General features: G+C 59.4%; 1 protein-coding gene across 2 annotated transcripts in view; it reads left to right on the top strand.

Moving 5' to 3' along the window:
• The window catches only part of LOC140406132 (uncharacterized), a 430,113-nt gene that overhangs the window by 351,002 nt on the left and 53,129 nt on the right, over window positions 1–25,982 (top strand). Inside the window, exons 40-42 of one of the 2 annotated variants that reach the window (XM_072494278.1) lie at window positions 5,020–5,190; window positions 18,642–18,767; window positions 24,744–24,862. In XM_072494278.1, coding sequence (XP_072350379.1) covers window positions 5,020–5,190; window positions 18,642–18,767; window positions 24,744–24,862 — 416 coding nt within the window. The remainder of the gene's footprint in view (window positions 1–5,019; window positions 5,191–18,641; window positions 18,768–24,743; window positions 24,863–25,982) is intronic. The other variant, XM_072494284.1, reaches the window with a different exon arrangement.

Raw genomic sequence — 25,982 nt, 5'->3', positions numbered from 1 at the left:
CTATTAAAACTATGGCCCTCTAATCAGCTCCTTGAGATGCATGGTTTGTTCGTTTATTTTAGAGCTTGAAACTGCACAGAAAACTGTTCCTTGAACTTAGAACTGTCTCACCGGGGGGAATGGAGGGAGGTTTGCCAAGGAAATAAAGACACAATTGGTGGGTTCAAACAGAACATTATGTTACTGCCTGTTCATTATCTCGTGTCTGAGTGTGACGCATGTCAGCATGAGCTCCAGCATCCGATTATTGCCGCTCGGTCTGTGTGAGTTAGTGACCAGCTCTCTCACGCACAACGCCATGGCTCTCACACCAGGGACTTGAGCACAGAATGACACACCAACGCAGCACTGAGGGAGTGCTGCACTGCCCACAGTGCCATAGAACATAGAACATAGAACGATACAGCGCAGTACAGGCCCTTCGGCCCACGATGTTGCACCGAAACAAAAGCCATCTAACCTACACTATGCCATTATCATCCATATGTTTATCCAATAAACTTTTAAATGCCCTCAATGTTGGCGAGTTCACTACTGTAGCAGGTAGGGCATTCCACGGCCTCACTACTCTTTGCGTAAAGAACCTACCTCTGACCTCTGTCCTATATCTATTACCCCTCAGTTTAAAGTTATGTCCCCTCGTGCCAGCCATATCCATCCGCGGGAGAAGGCTCTCACTGTCCACCCTATCCAACCCCCTGATCATTTTGTATGCCTCTATTAAGTCTCCTCTTAACCTTCTTCTCTCCAACGAAAACAACCTCAAGTCCATCAGCCTTTCCTCATAAGATTTTCCCTCCATACCAGGCAACATCCTGGTAAATCTCCTCTGCACCCGCTCCAAAGCCTCCACGTCCTTCCTATAATGCGGTGACCAGAACTGTACGCAATACTCCAAATGCGGCCGTACCACAGTTCTGTACAGCTGCAACATGACCTCCCGACTCGGGAACTCAATCCCTCTACCAATAAAGGCCAACACTCCATAGGCCTTCTTCACAACCCTATCAACCTGGGTGGCAACTTTCAGGGATCTATGTACATGGACACCTAGATCCCTCTGCTCATCCACACTTTCAAGAACTTTACCATTAGCCAAATATTCCGCATTCCTGTTATTCCTTCCAAAGTGAATCACCTCACACTTCTCTACATTAAACTCCATTTGTCACCTCTCAGCCCAGCTCTGCAGCTTATCTATATCCCTCTGTAACCTGCTACATCCTTCCACACTATCGACAACACCACCGACTTTAGTATCGTCTGCAAATTTACTCACCCACCCTTCTGCGCCTTTAGGTCATTGATAAAAATGACAAACAGCAACGGCCCCACAACAGATCCTTGTGGTACTCCACTTGTGACTGTACTCCATTCTGAACATTTCCCATCAACCACCACCCTCTGTCTTCTTTCAGCTAGCCAATTTCTGATCCACATCTCTAAATCACCCTCAATCCCCAGCCTCCGTATTTTTTGCAATAGCCTACCGTGGGGAACCTTATCAAACGCTTTGCTGAAATCCATATACACCACATCAACTGCTCTACCCTCATCTACCTGTTCAGTCACCTTCTCAAAGAACTCAATAAGGTTTGTGAGGCATGACCTACCCTTCACAAAGCCATGCTGACTATCCCTGATCATATTATTCCTATCTAGATGATTATAAATCTTGTCTCTTATAATCCCCTCCAAGACTTTACCCACTACAGACGTGAGGCTCACCGGTCTATAGTTGCCGGGGTTGTCTCTGCTCCCCTTTTTGAACAAAGGGACCAAATTTGCTGTCCTCCAGTCCTCTGGCACTATTCCTGTAGCCAATGATGACATAAAAATCAAAGCCAAAGGTCCAGCAATCTCTTCCCTGGCCTCCCAGAGAATCCTAGGATAAATCCCATCAGGTCCCGGGGATTTATCTATTTTCAGCCTGTCCAGAATTGCCAACACCTCTTCCCTACGTACCTCAATGCCATCTATTCTATTAGCCTGGGGCTCAGCATTCTCCTCCACAACATTATCTTTTTCCTGAGTGAATACTGACGAAAAATATTCATTTAGTATCTCGCCTATCTCTTCAGACTCCACACACAATTTCCCATCCCTGTCCTTGACTGGTCCTACTCTTTCCCTAGTCATTCGCTTATTCCTGGCATACCTATAGAAAGCTTTTGGGTTTTCCTTGATCCTTCCTGCCAAATACTTCTCATGTCCCCTCCTTGCTCGTCTTAGCTCTCTCTTTAGATCCTTCCTTGCTACCTTGTAACTATCCATCGCCCCAACCGAAACTTCACACCTCATCTTCACATAGGCCTCCTTCTTCCTCTTAACAAGAGATTCCACTTCCTTGGTAAACCACGGTTCCCTCGCTCGACGCCTTCCTCCCTGTCTGACCGGTACATACTTATCAAGAACACGCAGTAGCTGATCCTTGAACAAGCCCCACTTATCCAGTGTGCCCAACACTTGCAGCCTACTTCTCCACCTTATCCCCCCCAAGTCACGTCTAATGGCATCATAATTGCCCTTCCCCCAGCTATAACTCTCTTGCCCTGCGGTGTATACTTATCCCTTTCCATCATTAACGTAAACGTCACCGAATTGTGGTCACTGTCCCCAAAGTGCTCTCCTACCTCCAAATCCAACACCTGGCCTGGTTCATTACCCAAAACCAAATCCAACGTGGCCTCGCCTCTTGTTGGCCTGTCAACATATTGTTTCAGGAAACCCTCCTGCACACACTGTACAAAAAATGACCCATCTATTGTACTCGAACTATATCTTTTCCAGTCAATATTTGGAAAGTTAAAGTCTCCCATAATAACTACCCTGTTACTTTCGCTCTTATCCAGAATCATCTTCGCCATCCTTTCCTCTACATCCCTAGAACTATTAGGAGGCCTATAAAAAACTCCCAACAGGGTGACCTCTCCTTTCCTGTTTCTAACTTCAGCCCATACTACCTCGGAAGAAGAGTCCCCATCTAGCATCCTCTCCGCCACCGTAATACTGCTCTTGACTAGCAGCGCCACACCTCCCCCTCTTTTGCCTCCTTCTCTGAGCTTACTAAAACACCTAAACCCCGGAACCTGCAACATCCATTCCTGTCCCTGCTCTATCCATGTCTCCGAAATGGCCACAACATCGAAGTCCCAGGTACCAACCCATGCTGCCAGTTCCCCTACCTTGTTTCGTATACTCCTGGCATTGAAGTAGACACACTTCAAACCACCTACCTGAACACTGACCCCCTCCTGCGACGTCAAATCTGTGCTCCTGACCTCTATACTCTCATTCTCCCTTACCCTAAAACTACAATCCAGGTTCCCATGCCCCTGCTGCATTAGTTTAAACCCCCCAAAGAGCACTAACAAATCTCCCCCCCCAGGATATTTGTGCCCCTCAGGTTCAGATGTAGACCATCCTGTCTGGAGAGGTCCCACCTTCCCCAGAAAGAGCCCCAGTTATCCAGAAATCTGAATCCTTCCCACCTGCACCATCCCTGTAGCCACGTGTTTAAATGCTCTCTCTCCCTATTCCTCATCTCACTATCATGTGGCACGGGCAACAACCCAGAGATAACAACTCTGTTTGTTCTAGTTCTGAGCTTCCATCCTAGCTCCCTGAAAGCCTGCCTGACATCCTTGTCCCCTTTCCTACCTATGTCGTTAGTGCCAATGTGGACCACGACTTGGGGCTGCTCCCCCTCCCCCCTAAGGACCCGGAAAACACGATCCGAGACATCACGTACCCTTGCACCTGGGAGGCAACATACCAAACGTGAGTCTCTCACGCTCCCACAAAATCTCCTATCTGTGCCCCTGACTATATCTTTCACATGTCATGCTGAAACCAGGCCTATCTGCCCTCACAAGTAGTTGTAAGGTATCGCACGGTATTATTTCAAAGAGAAGGGGAGCTCTCCCCAGGGAACTGGCCAATATTTCTCAGCTTCCTGTGTATAAACTGGGGGAGCACCTCCTTCATTGTAGCAGTGGGCTGCACAGTAGCACAGTGGCTAGCACTGTGGATTCACAGCTCCAGGGTCCCAGGTTCGATTCCCGGCTTGGGTCACTGTCTGTGCGGAGTCTGCACGTTCTCCCCGTGTGTGCGTGGGTTTCCTCCGGGTGCTCCGGTTTCCTCCCACAGTCCAAAGACGTGCAGGTTAGGTGGATTGGCCGTGCTAAATTGCTCATAGTGACCAAAAAGGTTAGGAGGGGTTATTGGGTGACGGGGATAGGGTGGAAGTGAGGGTTTAAGTGGGTCGGTGCAGACTCGATGGGCCGAATGGCCTCCTTCTGCACTGTATGGGCGGGGTTCTCTCAGTCCGGGGCAGGGCCGGAGAATCCCTGAGACCGGCGCGAATCGCGCCACACCGCCCCGAGGCTGGCACGCGATTCTCTGCAGAGCGGATTAGCGGCGGCAATGGCGTTGGCGTGGTTGGCTGGTGCTGGGCGGGGGCCGCTCTACGCGGCCGGCACGCTGATTCTCGGACTGGGATGGGCCGAGCGGGCGTTGTAAAAACGGCGATTCCCGCCGGTGCCGTCCACACCTGCTCTCAGCCAGCGGGAACGCGGCGTGGAAGGGTCGGCCCGTGGGGAGGGGTCCTCCGATGCGGCCCACCGATCGGCGGGTCGGCCTTTCTCGCTGGCGGCGTCGTTTCTTCTGGGCTGGCCCCTGTAGTCTTGCTGGAGGGAGCCTCTGCGCGCATCCCCCCCGGCGCCCATTCCACAGCCGGACCCGCAGCTGGAGCGGCGTGAATCGCTCCAGCGCCCTGCTGGCCCCCTGGAGGGGCAAGAATTGCTGATCCTGAGGCCGTGTTGACGCCGTCGAGAATCGCGGCGGCGTTTCCGAGGCAGTCAACACTTAGCCTCAGGATCACAGAATCCCGCCCTGGGTTCTGTTCTCATTCGGCTTCAAAATACCCGACTGGCTGCAAAGCTTCTGCGATGCTTGGGGGTGATGTGAACGGTGCTATAAAAATACAAGCCTTGTTTTTCTGCCCCCCCTCCCTTGCAGAGAATTCTGCTGGAGATTGAAGAGAAGGTGTGTGAGCTGGCCCAGGCCGGGGAGGAGGGGAGTGGCAGCCTACGCAGCCAGCTCGAGTTACTGTCACTCCGCCTGCGCTCGTTAAAAGGAAGCTTGGTGACGTTCCAGTCTCAACTGCAAGACGTAGAGAGTGAGGAGCAGGTACAGTCGGGGAGTTAGAATTCACCGCCTGACAATCACTCAACACAGCACAGACTGTCCCACAGTTCATCACCATTCCTCACATCCCAGAGATCCCCTTTCCATCGCCAGCCTTACGCCCCTGCTACTCCCCCCCCACCCCGCCACCAGCGGGTATCCCCCTACCCCCCCCAGTGTGTTTCCCCCCCCAGTGTGTATCCCACCCCCCCAGTGTGTATCTCACCCCCCCAGTGTGTATCCCACCCCCCCAGTGTGTATCCCACCCCCCCAGTGTGTATCCCACCCCCCCAGTGTGTATCCCACCCCCCCAGTGTGTATCCCACCCCCCAGTGTGTATCCCACCCCCCAGTGTGTATCTCACCCCCCAGTGTGTATCTCACCCCCCAGTGTGTATCTCACCCCCCCCAGTGTGTATCTCACCCCCCCCCAGTGTGTATCCCACCCCCCCAGTGTGTATCCCACCCCCCCAGTGTGTATCCCACCCCCCCAGTGTGTATCCCACCCCCCCAGTGTGTATCGCACCCCCCCAGTGTGTATCCCACCCCCCCAGTGTGTTTCCCCCCCAGTGTGTATCCCACCCCCCAGTGTGTATCCCACCCCCCAGTGTGTATCCCACCCCCCAGTGTGTATCCCACCCCCCAGTGTGTATCCCACCCCCCAGTGTGTATCTCACCCCCCAGTGTGTATCTCACCCCCCAGTGTGTATCTCACCCCCCAGTGTGTATCTCACCCCCCCCAGTGTGTATCTCACCCCCCCCAGTGTGTATCTCACCCCCCAGTGTGTATCTCACCCCCCAGTGTGTATCTCACCCCCCAGTGTGTATCTCACCCCCCAGTGTGTATCTCACCCCCCAAGGGTTTATCTTACCCCCCCAGTGTGTACCTCACCCCCCCAGTGTGTATCTCACCCCCCCAGTGTGTATCCCACCCCCCCAGTGTGTATCCCACCCCCCCAGTGTGTATCCCATCCCCCCAGTGTGTATCGCACCCCCCCAGTGTGTATCCCACCCCCCCAGTGTGTATCCCACCCCCCAGTGTGTATCCCACCCCCCAGTGTGTATCCCACCCCCCAGTGTGTATCCCACCCCCCAGTGTGTATCCCACCCCCCAGTGTGTATCCCACCCCCCAGTGTGTATCCCACCCCCCAGTGTGTATCCCACCCCCCAGTGTGTATCTCACCCCCCAGTGTGTATCTCACCCCCCAGTGTGTATCTCACCCCCCCCCAGTGTGTATCTCACCCCCCCCCAGTGTGTATCTCACCCCCCCCCAGTGTGTATCTCACCCCCCCCCCCCAGTGTGTATCTCACCCCCCAGTGTGTATCTCACCCCCCAGTGTGTATCTCACCCCCCAGTGTGTATCTCACCCCCCAAGGGTTTATCTTACCCCCCCAGTGTGTATCTCACCCCCCCCAGTGTGTATCTCACCCCCCCCCAGTGTGTATCCCACCCCCCCAGTGTGTATCCCACCCCCCCAGTGTGTATCCCACCCCCCCAGTGTGTATCCCAACCCCCTAGTGTGTATCTCACCCCTCCAGTGTGTATCCCCCCCAGTGTGTACCTCACCCCCCCAGTGTGTATCTCAAACCCCCCAGTGTGTATCTCACCCCCCCAGTGTTTATCTCACCCCCCACAGTGTGTATCTCACCCCCCCCAGTGTGTATCTCAAACCCCCCCAGTGTGTATCTCACCCCCCCAGTGTGTATCTCACCCCCCAGTGTGTATCTCACCCCCCAGTGTGTATCTCACCCCCCAGTGTGTATCTCACCCCCCCAGTGTGTATCTCACCCCCCCAGTGTGTATCTCACCCCCCCAGTGTGTATCTCACCCCCCCCAGTGTGTATCTCACCCCCCCAGTGTGTATCTCACCCCCCCAGTGTGTATCTCACCCCCAAGTGTGTTTCTCACCCCCCAAGTGTGAATTTCACCCCCCCAGTGTGTATCCCACCCCCCCAGTGTGTATCCCACCCCCCCAGTGTGTATCCCACCCCCCCAGTGTGTATCCCACCCCCCCAGTGTGTATCCCACCCCCCCAGTGTGTATCCCACCCCCCCAGTGTGTATCCCACCCCCCCAGTGTGTAACCCACCCCCCCAGTGTGTAACCCACCCCCCCAGTGTGTAACCCACCCCCCCAGTGTGTAACCCACCCCCCCAGTGTGTATCCCACCCCCCCAGTGTGTATCCCACCCCCCCAGTGTGTATCCCACCCCCCCAGTGTGTATCTCACCCCCCCCAGTGTGTATCTCACCCCCCCAGTGTGTATCTCACCCCCCCAGTGTGTATCTCACCCCCCCCAGTGTGTATCTCACCCCCCCAGTGTGTATCTCACCCCCCCAGTGTGTATCTCACCCCCCCCAGTGTGTATCTCACCCCCCCAGTGTGTATCTCACCCCCCCAGTGTGTATCTCACCCCCCCAGTGTGTATCTCACCCCCCAGTGTGTATCTCACCCCCCCAGTGTGTATCTCACCCCCCCAGTGTGTATCTCACCCCCCCAGTGTGTATCTCACCCCCCAGTGTGTATCTCACCCCCCCAGTGTGTATCTCACCCCCCCAGTGTGTATCTCACCCCCCCAGTGTGTATCTCACCCCCCCAGTGTGTATCTCACCCCCCAGTGTGTATCTCACCCCCCCAGTGTGTATCTCACCCCCACAGTGTGTATCTCACCCACCCCAGTGTGTATCTCAAACCCCCCAGTGTGTATCTCAAACCCCCCAGTGTGTATCTCAAACCCCCCAGTGTGTATCTCACCCCCCCAGTGTGTATCCCACCCCCCAGTGTGTATCCCACCCCCCAGTGTGTATCCCACCCCCCAGTGTGTATCCCACCCCCCAGTGTGTATCCCACCCCCCAGTGTGTATCCCACCCCCCAGTCTGTATCCCACCCCCCAGTGTGTATCCCACCCTCCAGTGTGTATCCCACCCCCCAGTGTGTATCCCACCCCCCAGTGTGTATCCCACCCCCCAGTGTGTATCCCACCCCCCAGTGTGTATCCCACCCCCCAGTGTGTATCCCACCCCCCAGTCTGTATCCCCCCCAGTGTGTATCTCACCCCCCAGTGTGTATCTCACCCCCCAGTGTGTATCTCACCCCCCAGTGTGTATCTCACCCCCCAGTGTGTATCTCACCCCTCAGTGTGTATCTCACCCCCCAGTGTGTATCTCACCCCCCAGTGTGTATCTCACCCCCCAGTGTGTATCTCACCCACCCCAGTGTGTATCTCACCCACCCCAGTGTGTATCTCACCCACCCCAGTGTGTATCTCAAACCCCCCAGTGTGTATCTCACCCCCCACAGTGTGTATCTCACCCCCCCAGTGTGTATCCCACCCCCCAGTGTGTATCCCACCCCCCAGTGTGTATCCCACCCCCCAGTGTGTATCCCACCCCCCAGTGTGTATCCCACCCCCCAGTGTGTATCCCACCCCCCAGTGTGTATCCCACCCCCCAGTGTGTATCCCACCCCCAGTGTGTATCCCCCCCCACAGTGTGTATCCCACCCCCCACAGTGTGTATATCACCCCCACAGTGTGTATATCACCCCCCACAGTGTGTATATCACCCCCACAGTGTGTATCTCACCCCCCCTGTGTGTATCTCACCCCCCGCTCCTCTGTGTCTCGCTATTTCTCAGTATATTGTTCATTGTTCAATATTCTGCTCTGTATATCACACGATCGTGTGGGTATTCCCCTGAGCCCAGTGCGAACCCTCCATATCTCCCGGTTATTTCTCTCCCGCAGGATGCCGTGTATATTCTCTGGATCCATCACCATTCACAGTCAGACAGGAGAGCAAATGGGAATCTTCCAAAATTGTGTAACTTTAAAATGTTTGGAGCAGTAAAGACAGCTCGAAATTCAAATAGACCAATCCCAGAATGTGGGGGGACAAGTTAAGTTGATGACAAAAGTTGTCAAATATGATCGTAGCTTTGATAAATTCGGACATTATAACGCAAACAAAATTGTCCTGTAAAACCACACAAAACACGGTTAGAGTATTCGGAATTTATCTGACCACGCCCCACCCTCACTGACCACGCCCCACCCTCACTGACCGCACACCCTCACTGACCGCACGCCCTCACTGACTGCACGCCCTCACTGACCACACCCCACCCTCACTGACCACGCCCCACCCTCACTGACCGCACACCCTCACTGACCGCACGCCCTCACTGACTGCACGCCCTCACTGACCACACCCCACCCTCACTGACCACGCCCCACCCTCACTGACCACGCCCCACCCTCACTGACCGCACACCCTCACTGACCGCACGCCCTCACTGACTGCACGCCCTCACTGACCACACCCCACCCTCACTGACCACGCCCCACCCTCACTGACCACGCCCCACCCTCACTGACCGCACGCCCTCACTGACCGCACGCCCTCACTGACCGCAGACCCTCACTGACCGCACACCCTCACTGACCGCACACCCTCACTGACCGCACTGACCGCACGCCCTCACTGACCGCACTGACCGCACGCCCTCACTGACCGCACGCCCTCACTGACCGCACGCCCTCACTGACCGCACCCCCTCACTGACCGCACTGACCGCACGCCCTCACTGACCGCACGCCCTCACTGACCGCACGCCCTCACTGACCGCACGCCCTCACTGACCACACCCCACCCTCACTGACCACGCCCCACCCTCACTGACCGCACGCCCTCACTGACCGCACGCCCTCACTGACCGCACACCCTCACTGACCGCACACCCTCACTGACCGCACACCCTCACTGACCGCACTGACCGCACACCCTCACTGACCGCACTGACCGCACGCCCTCACTGACCGCACGCCCTCACTGACCGCACGCCCTCACTGACCGCACCCCCTCACTGACCGCACTGACCGCACGCCCTCACTGACCGCACGCCCTCACTGACCGCACGCCCTCACTGACCACACGCCCTCACTGACCGCACGCCCTCACTGACCGCACGCCCTCACTGACCGCACCCCCTCACTGACCGCACGCCCTCACTGACCGCACGCCCTCACTGACCGCACTGACCGCACACCCTCACTGACCGCACTGACCACACGCCCTCACTGACCGCACGCCCTCACTGACCGCACGCCCTCACTCACCGCACACCCTCACTCACCGCACACCCTCACTGACCGCACACCCTCACTGACCGCACTGACCGCACACCCTCACTGACCGCACACCCTCACTGACCGCACGCCCTCACTGACCGCACGCCCTCACTGACCGCACGCCCTCACTGACCGCACGCCCTCACTGACTGCACGCCCTCACTGACCGCACACCCTCACTAACCGCACGCCCTCACTGACCGCACGCCCTCACTGACCGCACGCCCTCACTGACCGCACGCCCTCACTGACCGCACGCCCTCACTGACCGCACGCCCTCACTGACCGCACACCCTCACTAACCGCACGCCCTCACTGACCGCACGCCCTCACTGACCGCACGCCCTCACTGACCGCACACCCTCACTGACCGCACTGACCGCACACCCTCACTGACCGCACTGACCGCACACCCTCACTGACCGCACTGACCGCACACCCTCACTGACCGCACGCCCTCACTGACCGCACGCCCTCACTGACCGCACGCCCTCACTGACCGCACGCCCTCACTGACCGCACGCCCTCACTGACCGCACACCCTCACTGACCGCACGCCCTCACTGACCGCACGCCCTCACTGACCGCACTGACCGCACACCCTCACTGACCGCACTGACCGCACGCCCTCACTGACCGCACACCCTCACTGACCGCACGCCCTCACTGACCGCACGCCCTCACTGACCGCACGCCCTCACTGACCGCACGCCCTCACTGACCGCACGCCCTCACTGACCGCACGCCCTCACTGACCGCACGCCCTCACTGACCGCACGCCCTCACTGACCGCACGCCCTCACTGACCGCACTGACCGCACACCCTCACTGACCGCACGCCCTCACTGACCGCACGCCCTCACTGACCGCACGCCCTCACTGACCGCACGCCCTCACTGACCGCACGCCCTCACTGACCGCACGCCCTCACTGACCGCACGCCCTCACTGACCGCACGCCCTCACTGACCGCACACCCTCACTGACCGCACACCCTCACTGACCGCACACCCTCACTGACCGCACTGACCGCACACCCTCACTGACCGCACGCCCTCACTGACCGCACGCCCTCACTGACCGCACGCCCTCACTGACCGCACGCCCTCACTGACCGCACGCCCTCACTGACCGCACGCCCTCACTGACCGCACACCCTCACTGACCGCACGCCCTCACTGACCGCACACCCTCACTGACCGCACTGACCGCACACCCTCACTGACCGCACGCCCTCACTGACCGCACGCCCTCACTGACCGCACTGACCGCATGCCCTCACTGACCGCACGCCCTCACTGACCGCACGCCCTCACTGACCGCACGCCCTCACTGACCGCACGCCCTCACTGACCGCACACCCTCACTGACCGCACTGACCGCACGCCCTCACTGACCACACACCCTCACTGACCGCACGCCCTCACTGACCGCACACCCTTACTGACCGCACGCCCTCACTGACCACACGCCCTCACTGACCGCACGCCCTCACTGACCGCACGCCCTCACTGACCGCACGCCCTCACTAACCGCACGCCCTCACTGACCGCACGCCCTCACTGACCGCACTGACCGCACACCCTCACTGACCGCACGCCCTCACTAACCGCACGCCCTCACTGACCACACGCCCTCACTGACCGCACGCCCTCACTGACCGCACGCCCTCACTGACCGCACGCCCTCACTAACCGCACGCCCTCACTGACCGCACGCCCTCACTGACCGCACGCCCTCACTGACCGCACTGACCGCACACCCTCACTGACCGCACGCCCTCACTGACCGCACGCCCTCACTGACCGCACGCCCTCACTGACCGCACGCCCTCACTGACCGCACACCCTCACTCACCGCACACCCTCACTGACCGCACTGACCGCACGCCCTCACTGACCGCACGCCCTCACTGACCGCACGCCCTCACTGACCGCACGCCCTCACTGACCGCACGCCCTCACTGACCGCACTGACCGCACACCCTCACTGACCGCACGCCCTCGCTGACCGCACGCCCTCGCTGACCGCACACCCTCGCTGATCGCACACCCTCGCTGACCGCACACCCTCACTGACCGCACTGACCGCACACCCTCGCTGACCGCACGCCCTCGCTGACCGCACGCCCTCGCTGACCGCACGCCCTCGCTGACCGCACGCCCTCGCTGACCGCACACCCTCGCTGACCGCACACCCTCACCCTCTCCGGCCAGACCTGCTAAGGACAGCAGATTTCCTTCCCTAAAGGATATCAGTGAACCAGGTGGGTTTTTCCAACAATCGATAATAGTTTCCTGGTCACCAAGGGCGGCACGGCAGCACAGTGGTTAGCACTGTGGCTTCACCGCTCCAGGGTCCCAGGTTCGATTCCCGGCTTGGGTCACTGTCTGTGCGGAGTCTGCACGTTCTCCCCGTGTCTGCGTGGGTTTCCTCCGGGTGCTCCGGTTTCCTCCCACAAGTCCCGAAAGCCGTGCTGTTAGGTGAATTGGACATTCTGAATTCTCTCTCAGTGTACCCAAACAGGTGCCGGAGTGTGGCGACTAGGGGCTTTTCACAGTAACTTCATTGCAGTGTTAATGTAAACCTACTTGTGACAATAATAAAGATTATAATAAAAGATAAATTATTACCGAGACTAACTTTACATTCCCCATTTTATTAATTGAGCTTCAATTCCCCCATCTGCCGGGGTGGGATTTGAACCGATGTCCTCACCTTGTAACTATTCCAACTTGACTATTCCATTGCTCTCTCGCCTGCCATCCCAACTTCCAACTTCAGCTCATAGAAAACTCTGTTGTCTCCTCTTAACCAGCTGCCCATCATCCTCGAGCTCACTGACCTGCACTGAGTCCAAGCAACAATACCCCAAACCCTCAAGTCCCTCCATGTCCTCCCCTCCCTCTCTCTGTAACCCCCCTCCCTCCCTCCCCATGTCCTTCCCCTCCCTCTCTCTGTAACCCCCCTCCCTCCCTCTCCATGTCCTTCCCCTCCCTCTCTCTGTAACCCTCCCTCTCTCTCTGTAACCCCCCCCCATGTCCTTCCCCTCCCTCTCTCTGTAACCCCCCTCCCTCCCTCCCCACGTCTTTCCCCTCCCTCCCTCCCCATGTCCTTCCCCTCCCTATCTCTGTTACCCCCTCCATGTCCTTCCCCTCCCTTGCTCTGTAACCCTCCCTCTCTCTCTGTAACCCCCCCCCCCCATGTCCTTCCCCTCCCTCTCTCTGTAACCCCCCACCGCATGTCCTTCCCCTCCCTCTCTCTGTAAGCCCCCTCCCTCCCCATGTCCTTCCCCTCCCTCTCTCTGTAACCCCCTCCATGTCCTGCCCCTCCCTCGTTCGGTATCTCTGTAACCCTCCCTATCTCTGTAACCCCCTCCCTTGCTCTGTAACCCCCTCCCTCACTCTGTAACCCCCTCCCTCACTCTGTAACCCCCTCCATGTCCTTCCCCTCCCTCACTCTGTAACCCCCTCTCTCTCTCTGTAACCCCCCTCTCTGTAACCCCCCCTCTCTGTAACCCCCTCTCTCTCTCTGTAACCCCCCCTCTCTGTAATCACCCCCTCTCTGTAACCCCCCCTCTCTGTAACCCCCCCTCTCTCTGTAACCCCCCTCCCTCCCTCCCCACGTCTTTCCCCTCCCTCCCTCCCCATGTCCTTCCCCTCCCTATCTCCCCATGTCCTTCCCCTCCCTATCTCTGTTACCCCCTCCATGTCCTTCCCCTCCCTTGCTCTGTAACCCTCCCTCTCTCTCTGTAACCCCCCCCCATGTTCTTCCCCTCCCTCTCTCTGTAACCCCCCCCCCCCATGTCCTTCCCCTCCCTCTCTCTGTAACCCCCCTCCCTCCCCATGTCCTTCCCCTCCCTCTCTCTGTAACCCCCTCCATGTCCTGCCCCTCCCTCGTTCGGTATCTCTGTAACCCCCTCCCTTGCTCTGTAACCCCCTCCCTTGCTCTGTAACCCCCTCCCTCACTCTGTAACCCCCTCCCTCACTCTGTAACCCCCTCCATGTCCTTCCCCTCCCTCACCTTGTAACCCCCTCTCTCTCTCTGTAACCCCCTCTCTCTCTCTGTAACCCCCCCTCTCTGTAATCCCCCCCTCTCTGTAATCCCCCCCCTCTCTGTAACCCCCCCCTCTCTGTAACCCCCCCCTCTCTGTAACCCCCCCCTCTCTGTAACCCCCCCCTCTCTGTAACCCCCCCCTCTCTGTAACCCCCCCCTCTCTGTAACCCCCCCCCTCTCTGTAACCCCCCCCCTCTCTGTAACCCCCCCTCTCTCTGTAACCCCCCCTCTCTCTGTAACCCCCCCTCTCTCTGTAACCCCCCCTCTCTCTGTAACCCCCCCTCCCTCTGTAACCCCCCCTCTCTCTGTCACACCCCCCTCCCTCCCGCCTGATGTCCTTCCCCTCCCTCTCTCTGTAACCCCCTCCCTCTCTCTGTAACCCCCTCCCTCTCTCTGTAACCCCCCCTCTCTCTGTAACCCCCCCCTCCCTCCCGCCCGATGTCCTTCCCCCCCCCTCTCTCTGTAACCCCCCCTCTCTCTGTAAGCCCCCCTGCCTCTGTAACACCCGTCCCTCTCTCTGTAACTCCCCCTCTCTCTGTCACTCCCCCCCCCCTCCCTCCCGCCCGATGTCCTTCCCCTCCCTCTCTCTGTAACCCCCTCCCTCTCTCTGTAACCCCCTCCCTCTCTCTGTAACCCCCTCCCTCGCTCTGTAACCCTCCCTCTCTCTGTAACCCCCCTCTCTCTGTCACTACCCCCCTCCCTCCCGCCCGATGTCCTTCCCCTCCCCCTCTGTAATCCCCTCCCTCTCTCTGTAACCCCCTCCCTCTCTCTGTAACCCCCTCCCTCGCTCTGTAACCCCCTCCCTCGCTCTGTAACCCCCCCTCTCTCTGTCACTCCCCCCCCCACTCCCTCCCGCCCGATGTCCTTCCCCTCCCTCTCTCTGTAACCCCCTCCCTCTCTCTGTAACCCCCTCCCTCTCTCTGTAACCCCCCCTCTCTCTGTAACCCCCCTCTCTCTGTAACCCCCCCTCTCTCTGTCACTCCCCCCCCCCCCTCCCTCCCGCCCGATGTCCTTCCCCTCCCCCTCTGTAATCCCCTCCCTCTCTCTGTAACCCCCTCCCTCTCTCTGTAACCCCCCCTCTCTCTGTAACCCCCCTCCATGGCCTCCCCTCCCCCTTTAGATCATCGGTCCCATATCTCCTTTGGCTGAACAATGTTGGTTTTGCTATTCTACTCTGATGTGTTAAATGTTTGTGGTTGGTGTTGATGGTAAATGGCACAGAAACACTGCCACCAGCTGGTGAGCCTAATTCGAAGACTGTATCATCAAAAGAATGTGAAAACCTTAATTTACATGGATAGTGAAGGAGAACCCAGAATTATAGTCACGTGTTGGGTGTTTGATCATTTTTACTCAATAAATATTTGGAAAAAATTACACTTTGAAAGCACTTAATTGGCTATGAGGGCTTTCGGATGTTTGGAGGTGAACACGGCGCGATAGAATTGCCGGTTCTTTCAGGATCCTTTTGAAAGTGTGCTGTTTAATAGCTTTGAGGTCTGTGTCCACCACCAGTGTAGGCCCAATGTACAGTTATCCTGAATCTTGGTACTGACTCACATTGCCTGTTTGTAATGTGTCATCAAAGTAAAATAGGCGACAGTTTTCGACAGAGGATCTGGATGGGCGCAGGCTGGGCGGGCCGAAGGGCCTGTTCCTGTGCTGTAATTTTCCCTTGTACTCAATCACATTGACTCACCCTGTCCTAATATTCTTTCACCTCCCTATCCAATTCCATATTGATGTACATCCTGGCAAAACCTGCAACAGCGAGAATTTGAAAAGAAAAGTTACCAGTGAGAGTGCACCCCACACCCTGGAGAAAGCCCCCTAGCCACCCATTGGCTGTGATTCATTGGCAAACTTCTCAATACTATTAAGAAGCAGTCATTGGCGGCATCGTTAATTGGTTCCTGGATGCTTCCCATCCACTAATCCTGTTTCTTGGTCAATCAGTTTATAAATGGATGATTGAAATCTGGTGTTGCCATTGGTTACCCTGGTGCTGAAATCACACAGCTGTGGAGACGTTCCTTTGGGGGGTTAGTCTACAAAACGGGTGCTGAGCGGATGCTGCCATTTCTGATTACCAGGATGTGGAGATGCCGGTGTTGGACTGGGGTGAGCGCAGTAAGAAGTCTGACAACACCAGGTGTTACTAGTGATTCGAAACAAACCTGTTGGACTTTAACCTGGTGTTGTAAGACTTCTTACTATTTCTGATTACAGCTGTTTAACACTTGTGGTACCTCCTTTACATTTATAGCCAAAGGAAGCCATAGATAGGATGCAGAGCTGGGCTGAGAAGTGGCAGATGGAGTTTAACCCTGAAAAGTGTGAGGTTGTCCATTTTGGAAGGACAAATATGAATGCGGAATACAGGGTTAACGGTAGAGTTCTTGGCAATGTGGAGGAGCAGAGAGATCTTGGGGTCTATGTTCATACATCTTTGAAAGTTGCCACTCAAGTGGATAGAGCTGTGAAGAAGGCCTATGGTGTGCTCGCGTTCATTAACAGAGGGATTGAATTCAAGAGCCGTGAGGTGATGATGCAGCTGTACAAAACTTTGGTAAGGCTACATTTGGAGCACTGTGTACAGTTCTGGTCACCTCATTTTAGGAAGGATGTGGAAGCTTTGGAAAAGGTGCAAAGGAGATTTACCAGGATGTTGCCTGGAATGGAGAGTAGGTCTTACGAGGAAAGGTTGAGGGTGCTAGGCCTTTTCTCATTAGAACAGAGAAGGATGAGGGGCGACTTGATAGAGGTTTATAAGATGATCAGGGGAATAGATAGAGTAGACAGTCAGAGACTTTTTCCCCGGGTGGAACAAACCATTACAAGGGGACATCAATTTAAGGTGAATGGTGGAAGATATAGGGGGATGTCAGAGGTAGGTTCTTTACCCAGAGAGTAGTGGGGGCATGGAATGCACTGCCTGTGGAAGTAGTTGAGTCGGAAACATTAGGGACCTTCAAGCAGCTGTTGGATAGGTACATGGATTACGGTAAAATTATATAGTGTAGATTTATTTGTTCTTAAGGGCAGCACGGTAGCATTGTGGATAGCACAATTGCTTCACAGCTCCAGGGTCCCAAGTTCGATTCTGGCTTGGGTCACTGTCTGTGCGGAGTCTGCACATCCTCCCCGTGTGTGCGTGGGTTTCCTCCGGGTGCTCTGGTTTCCTCCCACAGTCCAAAGATGTGCAGGTTAGGTGGATTTGGCCATGATAAATTGCCCTTAGTGTCCAAAATTGCCCTTAGTGTTGGATGGAGGTGTTGACCGTGGGTAGGATGCTCTTTCCAAGAGCCGGTGCAGACTCAATGGGCCGAATGGCCTCCTTCTGCACTGTAAATTCTATGATAATCTACGATTAATCTAGGACAAAGGTTCGGCACAACATCGTGGGCTGAAGGGCCTGTTCTGTGCTGTATTTTTCTATGTTCTATGTTAAGTTAGTCCACCCCTAGAGTCGATCCACCCATTTAACCTCGTCCCATAGCCCATGCGCACTCTCACCCTGCAGCCCCCCCCCCCTCCCCCATGACCAGAGTACAAAAGTAAAGAAGCTGTGCAGAACCTTGATCAATTGTGGGATATGCCTCCGGTGGAATGTTTTGTGCAATTCTGGCCCCCACACCTCAGGAAGGGAGGCCAAGGCCTTGGACAGGGTCCAGAGGGGATTTACGAGGATGGTAGCAGGGATGAGGGACTTCAGACATGTGGGAGAGGCTGGAGGAGCTGAGGTTGTTCCCCTTAAAATGGAGAAGATCAAAGGCAGGGAGATATTCAAAATGACGAGCGTTTTCTGCAGAGTAAATAAAGAGGAATGATCCTCAGCAGTGCGAGGGGTCAGTAACCGGACAACACCTAAAGAAGGTGATTGACGAAAGCAGCAGAGTTGGTGTGACGATGGTTGCAGTGAGTTACTGTGATTTGGAACAGGCTGCAGAAGAAGCAGATTCAATGGGAACGATCGAAGGAGAATTGGGTAAATATTGTCCAAGGAAAAGTGTGCAAGGGATACGCAGAAAGGGAGGGAAGTGGGCCTAACTTGCGCAGTTCCTTCAAGGAGCTGATACGCTGAATGGCCTCCTGTACTGTACGATTCTCTAATGGGGAGATTCTGAAAGTGAAATCAAGATGTTATAACCAGTGAAACGATACCAAAAACCAGGGAGTTTGTTCAATATCTTATTTCACACAATATTTGATGATCCTTTCTCCGGATCGTACATGTGGTCAAAGCTAACCGTTTGTTTACTCTACACAGGGGGCACATGCCAAGGAGATCACTCCAGCTGATGAGACTTCGTGCCTGCCGCTGCCCGCTGGCCAGCCAGCCTTACCCACTGTCAAACCCAAGCTGTCCAGACAGGCCAGCCTCCAGCAACAGAAGGTAACTACCCCCCATCAATTCAGGCCCCAATATAATACAAAGAACGAGGAGACAATGGAGAAAATGCTCCGAATGATTTAGAAATATCACACCAGTATTGGGAAATCACAACTCCCAAGAATGATTGAACAGGTTTCTCTCAACAACAGAGTGAGAGCGGCCGGATAAATGTTGAGTGTTTGGCCCGGGTAGGTGTAGAGAAGATGCTTCTGCTGCTCAGCGGGTCCAGAATTAGGAGACGTAAATACAATATTGTCACAGAAAATCAAAAGAAACACTGTGCCCCCCGGGAACTGGTCAGCGAGGGGGCACTGCGTTGGCGGGGGGAGGTGGGGCGTGGCGCCGTGCTGCTGGCGGCTCGATAGCGAGGGCTGGCCACGTTGCCGGGACTCGTCAGGGAGGGAGCCTGGATTGGCAACGAGGGGGGTGCTATGCTGCCGGGGAGTCCGGGGCAATACCAGGGTAGCGCCAGGGAGTGGACACCGAGAGAGCGCCATGCTGCTGGGGGTGTGACTGGGCTATACCGCAGGGATCTGTGTTGTGACCTCAATTGTTCACATTATTCATGAACGACTTGGGCGATGACACAAAGTTATATATCCACATTTGCTGATGATGCAAAGTTAGGTGGCATTGTAGACAGTTTAGATGATAGCAGAAAACTGCAAGGCGATATTGGCAGACTGGGTAAATGTGCAAAACTGTAGCAGGTGGATTTCGATGTTCGCAAGTGCGAGGTTATCCTTTCTGGGCCAAGAAAGGATAGAGCAGGGAACTTTCTAAATGGTATAAAGTTGTAGTCAGCGGATGTCCAAAGAGACCTGGGGGTTGGGGGTTCAGGTGTATAGACCCTTAAAATGTCAGGAGCGAGTGCAGAAAGTAACCCAGGGGAATGGAATTGTGGCCTTTATATGGAGAGTGCTGGAGCACAAGGTTGCTGCAGCTTTTTATAAAACCCTGATTAGATGCAACTTTGAATCACTGTGAGATCTGGGCAGCAAATCTTAGGAAGGATATTTTGGAGGGAGTGCACCGTAACTGTATTAAACTGAGAACCTCAACTTCAGAGGTTAAGTTGTTATGAGGAGAGATTACACAAATTAGATTTTAGAATTTAGACGGTTACAGGGTGATCTGATCAAAGTCTTCAAGACATTAACAGGAAAAGACAGGGTAGGTAAAGATAAACTGTGAGGGGGTGCTTCATTGCCATGGTGACCAGGAGCGAGGGGGCGTTGGGGTGACCAGGAGTGAGGGGGGGTCGGGGCGACCAGGAGTGAGGGGGGGGCGGGGTGACCAGGAGTGAGGGGGCGTCGGGGCGACCAGGAGTGAGGGGGAGTCGGGGTGACCAGGAGTGAGGGGGGGTCGGGGTGACCAGGAGCGAGGGGGGGTCGGGGTGACCAGGAGTGAGGGGGGGTCGGGGCGACCAGGAGCGAGGGGGGGTCGGGGCGACCAGGAGCGAGGGGGCGTTGGGTGACCAGGAGTGAGGGGGGCGTCGGGGTGACCAGGAGTGAGGGGGAGTCGGGGTGACCAGGAGTGAGGGGGCGTCGGGGCGACCAGGAGCGAGGGGGGTCGGGGTGACCAGGAGTGAGGGGGGGGTCGGGGGTGACCAGGAGTGAGGGGGCGTCGGGGTGACCAGGAGTGAGGGGGCGTCGGGGTGACCAGGACTGAGGGGGCGTCGGGGTGACCAGGACTGAGGGGGCGTCGGGGTGACCAGGAGTGAGGGGGCGTCGGGGTGACCAGGAGTGAGGGGGCGTCGGGGTGACCAGGAGCGAGGGGGGGTCGGGGTGACCAGGAGCGAGGGGGCGTCGGGGCGACCAGGAGTGAGGGGGGGTCGGGGGTGACCAGGAGTGAGGGGGGGTCGGGGCGACCAGGAGTGAGGGGGGTCGGGGTGACCGGGGGGTCGGGGTGACCAGGAGTGAGGGGGGTCGGGGTGACCAGGAGTGAGGGGGGGTCGGGGTGACCAGGAGCGAGGGGGCGTCGGGGTGACCAGGAGCGAGGGGGGGTCGGGGTGACCAAGAGCGAGGGGGGGTCGGGGTGACCAGGAGTGAGGGGGCGTCGGGGTGACCAGGAGCGAGGGGGGTCGGGTGACCAGGAGCGAGGGGGCGTCGGGGTGACCAGGAGCGAGGGGGGCGTCGGGCGTGACCAGGAGTGAGGGGGGGTCGGGGCGACCAGGAGTGAGGGGGGGTCGGGGCGACCAGGAGCGAGGGGGGGTCAGGGTGACCAGGAGTGAGGGGGCGTCGGGGGTGACCAGGAGCGAGGGGGGGGTCGGGGTGACCAGGAGTGAGGGGGAGTCGGGGTGACCAGGAGTGAGGGGGGGGCGGGGTGACCAGGAGCGAGAGGGGCGTCGGGGTGACCAGGAGTGAGGGGGGGGTCGGGGTGACCAGGAGCGAGAGGGCGTCGGGGTGACCAGGAGTGAGGGGGGTCGGGGTGACCAGGAGTGAGGGGGGGTCGGGGTGACCAGAGTGAGGGGGGGTCGGGGTGACCAGGAGTGAGGGGGGGTCGGGGTGACCAGGAGTGAGGGGGGGGTCGGGGTGACCAGGAGTGAGGGGGGGTCGGGGGTGACCAGGAGTGAGGGGGGGTCGGGGTGACCAGGAGTGAGGGGGGGTCGGGGTGACCAGGAGTGAGGGGGGTTCGGGGTGACCAGGAGTGAGGGGGGGTCGGGGTGACCAGGAGTGAGGGGGGGTCGGGGTGACCAGGAGTGAGGGGGGGTCGGGGTGACCAGGAGTGAGGGGGGTCGGGGTGACCAGGAGTGAGGGGGGGTCGGGGTGACCAGGAGTGAGGGGGGGTCGGGGTGACCAGGAGTGAGGGGGGGGTCGGGGTGACCAGGAGTGAGGGTGGGGTCGGGGTGACCAGGAGTGAGGGGGCGTCGGGGTGACCAGGAGCGAGGGGGTCGTCGGAGCGACCAGGGAGTGAGGGGGGTCGGGGTGACCAGGAGTGAGGGGGGTTCGGGGTGACCAGGAGTGAGGGGTCGTCGGAGCGACCAGGAGTGAGGGGGGTCGGGGTGACCAGGAGTGAGGGGTCGTCGGAGCGACCAGGAGTGAGGGGGGGTCGGGGTGACCAGGACTGAGGGGGCGTCGGGGTGACCAGGAGTGAGGGGGGGGTCGGAGCGACCAGGACTGAGGGGGCGTCGGGGTGACCAGGAGTGAGGGGGGGTTGGGGGTGAACCAGGAGTGAGGGGGGGTTGGGGTGACCAGGAGCGAGGGGGCGTCGGGGCGACCAGGAGCGAGGGGTCGTCGGAGCGACCAGGTGTGAGGGGGGCTCGGGGCGACCAGGGGTGAGGGGGCGTCGGGGCGACCAGGAGCGAGGGGGCGTCGGGGTGACCAGGAGCGAGGGGGCGTCGGGGTGACCAGGAGTGAGGGGGCGTCGGGGCGACCAGGAGTGAGGGGGGGTCGGGGCGACCAGGGGTGAGGGGGGGTCGGGGCGACCAGGGGTGAGGGGGGGTCGGGGCGACCAGGAGAGAGGGGGCGTCGGGGTGACCAGGAGTGAGGGGGGGGTGGGGGTGACCAGGGGTGAGGGGGGGTCGGGGCGACCAGGGGTGAGGGGGGGTCGGGGCGACCAGGAGTGAGCGGGGGTCGGGGCGACCAGGAGAGAGGGGGGGTCGGGGCGACCAGGAGTGAGGGGGGGTCGGGGCGACCAGGGGTGAGGGGGGGTCGGGGAGACCAGGGGTGAGGGGGGGTCGGGGTGACCAGGAGAGAGAGGGGGTCGGGGTGACCAGGAGTGAGGGGGGGGTCGGGGTGACCAGGAGCGAGGGGGCGTCGGGGTGACCAGGAGCGAGGGGGCGTCGGGGTGACCAGGAGCGAGGGGGTCGTCGGAGCGACCAGGAGTGAGGGGGGGTCGGGGCGACCAGGAGTGAGGGGTCGTCGGAGCGACCAGGAGTGAGGGGGGGTCGGGGTGACCAGGAGTGAGGGGTCGTCGGAGCGACCAGGAGTGAGGGGGGGTCGGGGTGACCAGGACTGAGGGGGCGTCGGGGTGACCAGGAGTGAGGGGGGGTCGGGGTGACCAGGAGCGAGGGGGCGTCGGGGCGACCAGGAGCGAGGGGTCGTCGGAGCGACCAGGTGTGAGGGGGGCTCGGGGCGACCAGGGGTGAGGGGGCGTCGGGGTGACCAGGAGCGAGGGGGCGTCGGGGTGACCAGGAGTGAGGGGGCGTCGGGGTGACCAGGAGTGAGGGGGGCGTCGGGGCGACCAGGGGTGAGGGGGGGTCGGGGCGACCAGGGGTGAGGGGGGGTCGGGGCAACCAGGGGTGAGGGGGGTCGGGGCGACCAGGAGTGAGCGGGGGTCGGGGTGACCAGGAGAGAGGGGGGGTCGGGGCGACCAGGGGTGAGGGGGGGTCGGGGCGACCAGGAGTGAGGGGGGGGTCGGGGTGACCAGGAGTGAGGGGTCGTCGGAGCGACCAGGAGTGAGGGGGGGTCGGGGTGACCAGGACTGAGGGGGCGTCGGGGTGACCAGGAGTGAGGGGGGGTCGGGGGTGACCAGGAGCGAGGGGGCGTCGGGGCGACCAGGAGCGAGGGGTCGTCGGAGCGACCAGGTGTGAGGGGGGCTCGGGGCGACCAGGGGTGAGGGGGCGTCGGGGTGACCAGGAGCGAGGGGGCGTCGGGGTGACCAGGAGTGAGGGGGCGTCGGGGTGACCAGGAGTGAGGGGGCGTCGGGGTGACCAGGAGTGAGGGGGCGTCGGGGCGACCAGGGGTGAGGGGGGGTCGGGGCGACCAGGGGTGAGGGGGCGTCGGGGTGACCAGGAGCGAGGGGGCGTCGGGGTGACCAGGAGTGAGGGGGCGTCGGGGTGACCAGGAGTGAGGGGGGGTCGGGGCGACCAGGGGTGAGGGGGGGTCGGGGCAACCAGGGGTGAGGGGGGGTCGGGGCGACCAGGAGTGAGCGGGGGTCGGGGTGACCAGGAGAGAGGGGGGGGTCGGGGCGACCAGGGGTGAGGGGGGGGTCGGGGCGACCAGGAGTGAGCGGGGGGTCGGGGTGACCAGGAGAGAGGGGGGGTCGGGGTGACCAGGAGTGAGGGGGGGTCGGGGCGACCAGGGGTGAGGGGGGGTCGGGGCGACCAGGGGTGAGGGGGGGGTCGGGGCGACCAGGAGTGAGCGGGGGTCGGGGTGACCAGGAGAGAGGGGGGGTCGGGGCGACCAGGAGTGAGGGGGGGTCGGGGCGACCAGGGGTGAGGGGGGGTCGGGGCGACCAGGGGTGAGGGGGGGTCGGGGCGACCAGGAGTGAGCGGGGGTCGGGGTGACCAGGGGTGAGGGTGGGTCGGGGTCTGAGTTGCTGTTGAATGTGTGACTTTCTGCTGGATTGAGAGCGGGGCCCGGCGAGAGGGGCCCGGCGAGCGGGGCCCGGCGAGCGGGGCCCGGCGAGCGCGGCCCGGCGAGTGCGGCCCGGCGAGTGCGGCCCGGCGAGTGCGGCCCGGCGAGTGCGGCCCGGCGAGTGCGGCCCGGCGAGTGCGGCCCGGCGAGTGCGGCCCGGCGAGTGCGGCCCGGCGAGTGCGGCCCGGCGAGTGCGGCCCGGCGAGTGCGGCCCGGCGAGTGCGGCCCGGCGAGTGGGGCCCGGCGAGTGGGGCCCGGCGAGTGGGGCCCGGCGAGTGCGGCCCGGCGAGTGCGGCCCGGCGAGTGCTGCCCGGCAAACAATGACTGGTATCTGTGAGGGAGTGAGGTCACAGAAAGTGTTTACTGTAGATTACACACGGGGTTAGAGAGTTCAGGGTCTGGATGGTTAGTTTTGTTGGCAGTGCTGTTTACCTCTTGGTGAACTGTACTGATCACGGCAGTCACTTTACTGGGGTTATAACAGAGCTCAGCGCAGCGGCCTGGAGTCCTCAGGGTTTGATTTCAACTTCGGAAAGTAGAATGAATCTGAGGCTGGGAGCCAGTACCCTGGAGATTTGACCGGTTAAAAATCAGTTCACCATATCAGGACTCGAAGGTTTGCAGCATTATCTCTTGCCTTTCCCCGGACACTGATTTATTTGTGTGTGATCTGCAGGAGCTGGAGGCAGAGCTCTCCGAACACAAGGCCCTCACCGAGTATATCACACAGCACGCGGACAAGATGGAACAGTGGACCCAGAACCAGCAGCAGGGGACAGCCCAGCCCGTAACCAGGTAACCCCCAGCCCAGCCCGTAACCAGGTAACCCCGAGCCCAGCCCGTAACCAGGTAACCCCCAGCCCAGCCCAGCCCGTAACCAGGTAACCCCCAGCCCAGCCCGTAACCAGGTAACCCCGAGCCCAGCCCGTAACCAGGTAACCACCAGCCCAGCCCAGCCCGTAACCAGGTAACCCCCAGCCCAGCCCGTAACCAGGTAACCCCCAGCCCAGCCCGTAACCAGGTAACCCCCAGCCCAGCCCGTAACCAGGTAACCCCGAGCCCAACCCGTAACCAGGTAACCCCCAGCCCAGCCCATAACCAGGTAAATGCCCAGCCCGTAACCAGGTAACCCCCAGCCCGTAACCAGGTAACCCCCAGCCCAGCCCGTAACCAGGTAACCCCGAGCCTAACCAGGTAACCCCCAGCCCAGCCCGTAACCAGGTAACCCCCAGCCCAGCCCGTAACCAGGTAACCCCCAGCCCGTAACCAGGTAACCCCGAGCCAAACCCGTAACCAGGTAACCCCCAGCCCAGCACGTAACCAGGTAAACGCCCAGCCCGTAACCAGGTAACCCCCAGCCCAGCCCGTAACCAGGTAACCCCGAGCCCAACCCATAACCAGGTTACGCCCAGCCCAGCCCGTAACCAGGTAACCCTCAGCCCAGCCCGGAACCAGGTAACCACCAGCCCAGCCCAGCCCGTAACCAGGTAACCCCCAGCCCAGCCCGTAACCAGGTAACCCTCAGCCCAGCCCGGAACCAGGTAACCACCAGCCCAGCCCAGCCCGGAACCAGGTAACCCCCAGCCCAGCCCGTAACCAGGTAACCCCGAGCCCAGCCCGTGCCCAGGTATCCCCCAGCACAATACCTGTCTCACTAGACCCAGGTTGGGAGGTTGTTATTGATCTATTGGGCTCTGGTCAGGAAGGTTTGTGTCCTCCTATTCAGAGGGTTCTGCTGCGCTGCTGGGGAGGCCTGGTGTGTACCGAAGTGTAGCTCGCGTGTCTCAGTGGGACTGTCGAAAGGTCCTCCTCTCTTCTCCAATCCTCACTCCCGAGTAGTAGTTTGTTGGGTCTGAAGGAAGGGAATGGGAGGGCGAGAGGGTCAGTGGGAGGTCATCCAGCCTCTTTCTTTAAT

Source organism: Scyliorhinus torazame, chromosome 2 (genome assembly GCF_047496885.1).
Source record: "Scyliorhinus torazame isolate Kashiwa2021f chromosome 2, sScyTor2.1, whole genome shotgun sequence".
Taxonomy (NCBI): Eukaryota; Metazoa; Chordata; class Chondrichthyes; order Carcharhiniformes; family Scyliorhinidae; genus Scyliorhinus; species Scyliorhinus torazame.
The sequence above is the reverse complement of the archived record's forward strand: the minus strand, read 5'-3'. Positions and strand labels throughout refer to the sequence as shown.